The sequence below is a fragment of the Rattus norvegicus genome, chromosome 6, assembly GCF_036323735.1.
Source record: "Rattus norvegicus strain BN/NHsdMcwi chromosome 6, GRCr8, whole genome shotgun sequence".
NCBI classification, from domain to species: Eukaryota; Metazoa; Chordata; class Mammalia; order Rodentia; family Muridae; genus Rattus; species Rattus norvegicus.
In genome coordinates this window covers 142,624,943-142,630,252 of record NC_086024.1, presented here as the reverse complement: position 1 = coordinate 142,630,252, position 5,310 = coordinate 142,624,943, and the positions used below count along the sequence as shown (strand labels likewise).

The window sequence follows — 5,310 nt, the reverse complement described above, 5'->3', positions numbered from 1 at the left end:
ATATGTGCTGAGGGCCTAGTTCCAGCCCATGTGTGCTCTTCTGCTGGTGGCACATACTCTGAGAGCCCCTGTAACTATTGAATGGTTCTCATTGCAAACCTCTAGGATTCAGATCTTTGTCTGGTTGGTCCTTTTAATTTTCTCTAGTCAGAATGTTCACTCATTATCCATTCTTGTTAATATAGGTTTACTACAGCAGTGTGGTCAGAATGTTTTCAGATCTTAAGAGCCAACCAGGTCCTGAGCTGCTGTAGCATTTCAGTTATTTATGTCAACATACACAGTCCTGTGTACAGTTATGGTGCAATTCTTTTTATTTTGTCTATTACATAATGTGGCGTGAGTGATTTACACTCTGAACACAGGTTCTCTGTCCCAGGTGTAGCCTAATGAGGACAGAAAAGGCGATGTTATCTCCTGTCACTACATTTTTAGAAATGGAAACTGGAAGAGCTGGATCTAAATGGCACCAAGGAGGAACCTGGCTTTGGGAGCGATGGTATAGTAATACTGGCACAATGTAAAATCTCTGATGAATAAGTCATTATCCCCATGAAATCTAGATCCATTTTTCCCTTCAGCTGAGTTCCATGAACACTGAAGTTACAGGGAAATTTATTTCTGAAGCCAGATTGCACCTTCAGTGTAAACCACCTAAAAACCTAGCTGTGTGGAAGTTCATGGACAGCAGGGGGCACAATGAGGCTGATAATCCCCATAGGTAGATGAGCAGGTTGTGGAGGGGACACTGTCTGCTTTGTGGTTTCCTTTCTTAAGTATATTAACTGATCTGGCCTGCTGTGATTGGTATATTTGATTAACATGTTTTTTTGTGAAACACTTCACAGAAATTTTTTCATGAAATTCTATGTTCAGGAATTGAACTATTCTTAGTGAAGAAACAAACTCTCAGTATCTATATCCACAAGCACAACACACACACACACACACACACACACACACACACACACAATTTAAACCATTTAAAATTACCATATTGGAGATCTTGAAATGGCTGAGTAAGTAAAGATATTTTCTGGTGAGCTTACCAATATCAGGGAAATATCTTGGAGTTGAAATAGGGAAGTCATTCCCACTGGTTAATGTATCCACTTTGGGGCATATGTACCCTCTTCTCATCATAAAATAATTTATAGCTTTAAAAAACAAATGTTACAACATGGATTTGGAGGAAACCACAACAGCAAAGTGAAGAATGTCTTTTGACATTTGATGACTGATGGGTAAAATATATTCACTTTCGTGGGGGAAGATTTCTGGATATTAACTATTTACAAGTGATGACTCTATGTGTATATGCATAGTACATTACTCTCAAGTCATTGTTGTGAGTTTTGAAATATACACCTTGTTGGAAAGCCTAATATTAGTCCCGTATATTTGAAAGTAGGCAGTAAATTCTAAAAAAAAAGTCATTTTTGGAGTATTCCATCATTTTCATCATCATCATCATCATCATCATCATCATCATCATCGTCATCATCGTCATCATCGTCGTCGTCATCATCATCATCATCATCATCATCATCGTTATCGTTGTCACCACAACAACAACCATCTGTAGAGCAATCTGATGATATTGTGCCAAACTGGAGCAACAGAATCATGGCAAAAATCTTTTGAGAGCTTAGTCCCTAAAGTTACATCCACAGCATCTGCTGAGAGTGCAAGTGTATGGGATGCATTTCCTCAGAGAGGATTAGGACTTGTGTCTGAGCATCCTGTTGTCTGAACCATGTGCCTTTTAGGTCCTTCCCTTCCAGTTTTTCTCCAGTTAGTTTATGTTCTTATATAAGAAGTCCCATGGTCATTAGTATGCAAATTACCTGAGTCTATGATTGTAAATACACAGACATTCTCACCCTGAAAACAACCTATGATCAGTTTCATCTCCACAGTCCCTCAACACACAGATACTAACCATGGAATTGTGTTGGGCTTTTCTCTTTTTCCTGTCAGTAACTGATGGTAAGGGGCTCATGATTTACAAATCCAAATTGCAGAGAGGGCCTGTGGTGAAAATTACATCCATGCTGCCTTTCTCTACACAGGTGTCTTCTCCCAGGTCCAGTTGCAGCAGTCTGGAGCTGAGCTGGTGAAGCCTGGGTCTTCAGTGAAACTGTCCTGCAAGGCTTCTGGCTATACCTTCACTGAATATTATATTGACTGGGTAAAGCAGAGGCCTGGACAGGGCCTGGAATGGATTGGAGATATTGATCCTGAAAATGGTGATACTGCCTACAATGAGAAGTTTAAAGGCAGGGCCACAATGACTGCAGACACATCCTCCAACACAGCCTACATGGAACTCAGCAGATTGACATCTGAGGACTCTGCGGTCTATTACTGTGCAAGTGTTGTAACCACATCCTGAATGTGTCAAAAACCATGGAGGAGCAGCAAACTTCCATGGGACTGAGGTGACAGAAAAGACTAATCTGTAGACTTGCTCAGGAATCGTAATTTTGAATGTTCATTTATTGCCTCTACCTCACGGTCCTGTGGTGCCTTTGTCATCTTTATAAATAAACATCTGTGAATAAATAGGTGCTACTTGGATAAACCTGCAATTCACCACATTTTGTGAATCACTTTACCAGTTCCCACTTCCACGGGCATGTTTCTTGTTAAATAAAACAATATAAAGTGTAAAGTATGGTGATGCATGTTAAAAATATCACAAGATCCTGAGAAACTAGGATTTGTAATTGTTGGAAATAATGTATGATATAAATTTGACCTATAAAATCTAACATAGGCAAGCAAACACTCTTTCACTGTATCAATGACCTGAGGTGTGTTGTTTTCTCTTGTCTTGTGTTCCAGAAGAAATTCCAGTCTCTTAGAATGCGAGAAATATTTATCAGAATGCACAGACATGCAAATTTAATTCCTGTGCATTGGTCAAAATATCATTAAATCACTTTTCATCGAACTCCTTTATCAACACAATGTATGTACCTGTGAACTGAGGGAGGTTCTTGATTACACATAAATGTTTGATCTCATATTCACTTCATTTCCAGTCTCAGGAGTCATTCCTGATTCACTCCCCTCTTTAGAACATGGAACTATCCAGACTCAGCATAAACTCTAAGATTTTACTTGTTACTCAGCTTTGTTCTATGCAGTATTTGGGAACTTGTCTGTGTCTCCATCCACTTAGGTTTCTTGTACTTTTTTTGGGTAAATTTTTCTTCTGTTTGTTTTGTCATTTCCATTTGTTTGCTTTTTAAGGTATTTATATTCTATATGTTTTCTAATTTTAGGAACAGAGTAGAGCTGGGAGAAGATTGAGAAGGTGTTGGGGAATGGAAAACAGTAATCGGAATATATTGCATGAAGAAATCTATTTTCAATAAGCTTTAGGAAAAAGAACTGTAATGTATTAATAAAGAGAACTTTCTGATAGATATCTGTTGTGTAAATTTCTCATATACTCAAAAGTCTCATGTCTTTGTTTAAATCTTTAAACCATATTTAAAAGGCAGGACTGAAAGGATTTATCATGAAGCATGTATAAAAACTGTAATGTTTAGGTATAAAGAATTATGTAAGTAAAATGTTTGGGTTTTAGCGTATCAGTCTCTCTCTTTCTCTCTCTCTCCCCCTTTCTCTCTTCCCCTCTCTCTCCCTCCCTCTATTTCTCTGTGTGTGTGCACATAGTTGTGTGTTTGTGTATGTATTTTAAGTTTGAAGTTTTGTATTATTCATCTCTAAGAGCACAGAATAATTTCTCATAGGAAAGATTTTCTCTCTTGAGGTCAGCCCTGCAGGTGTCATAGAGGGAAACAAACCACGTGCAGACAAGAATGAGAATGTGGTGCAGATTGCCTTGTCAACCTGGATTGGACTTTGAGGAGTCTGAGCACAGACTGTTCATTGAAGGTATATTTCAACATCATAAGAGAATTTGGAAAAGAGTCTGTGGGCAGCACCAATTTGCATAATTATCCCAAATAGAGTTGAACAGTAAAGGTTAAGGTGTGGCCATACAGAAACTTTTTATGAAATTCTTGTGACTATGCATATAGTTCAATTGCTAAAGCCTAGAGTCTAGTGTCGTCTCTGACTAACAGCATGCATCTCAGCAGGCCATAAAGTATATGTGACACCTCCCTAGGTTGGAGGAGACTGGGATAATCATTCTGGGTAATTAGGATGAGTTCTGTTCCACAAATAGCAAAAAAAAAAAAAAATCACCAGTTTCTAAAGGACCTCCACTCTCAGCTTTCTGAATGGAGTGCAAATATTTGATTTTTTTTCTCCTTCCTTGAGCAGACATCCCTATGTGACTAAAATTCCTGTAATAAAAACAGAGGGATACTGGAGTAAAATAAGAAAGATTGATAAATGGAATTGAACCAAAAATCCAGATGAGGTAAACCCATAAAACTTTGCTTCTCTGTGAGCACCAGGCCCTCCTCAATCTTCATGTCACTGTCACCATTACTAATGACAATTACTTGTGGCATGTGTCAGTGAAAGAAAGACATCTGAATAAATTAGCTGTGCAGAACTTGAGGAACAGGTGTGTAGGGCTCTGGCACCCGGGGCTCTCCCACTGAGATCTTTCACCTGATTGGGTGCATGGGTTAGGGCAAGGGGAGAGAACTCAGGCAGGGAGTGGGAACAGCTTCTACTGCCCCAGTTGTAGTCTCTGCTCCCTTTAGCTGCTGCCTAATGCTTTGTTTGCTGGGGCTGAGCCAGCAGGGGACTGACTAGCTGGCAAGGGGTGCGGCAAAGCTTGGGGAGGGGATCATTTCTGGGACAGCAGATCTCTTTCCCAAGTGGATGTCTTTGCCAAATGGCAGGGTTACAGCTTTTATGACGGAAGCTCTCAGATGATGGAATAGTTCCTGCACACCTTTAATTCTGAACAGGACACTTGAATACAGTTTTTTTTGGATGGGTGAGTGACTGACAGTAGGTACTTCCTATTTGGCCTGAGAGCTTGGAAAGACCTCATATTCATATTTGTAGGCATGGTTCTCATTCTATGTCTGATCTGTCTGAGCCTATAAGACCTGTAGCCACATCTTTGCCTGTGGATGAGGTGCTTAGGGTGTTGTCTTGAACCTATGTAACCTGTGGTAAAATCCTGACCTGTGGAGGTGCTTTGGGGTGTTGCTCTTTGTGACTGATCTGTTTTGGGCCTGTGTAACCTGTAGTCACATTCTCACCTGTGGAGGAGGGTCTTGAGGTATTGCCCTACACGTCTGGTCTGTCTAAAACCTCTCAACAGTGGTCTTTGGGATGGGCACAGGTACATGAGACCCTGATACTATG

The 5,310-nt window shown here is 40.0% G+C and overlaps 1 gene segment (V, D, J or C); it reads left to right on the top strand.

The window, feature by feature from the left end:
• Positions 1-1,943: 1,943 nt before the first annotated feature.
• LOC103692741 (Ig heavy chain V region 3-like) lies at positions 1,944-4,097 on the top strand. The segment is given in 3 exon segments: positions 1,944-1,989; positions 2,073-2,375; positions 4,075-4,097. Coding segments are annotated over 3 exon segments (372 nt in total).
• Positions 4,098-5,310: the final 1,213 nt, after the last annotated feature.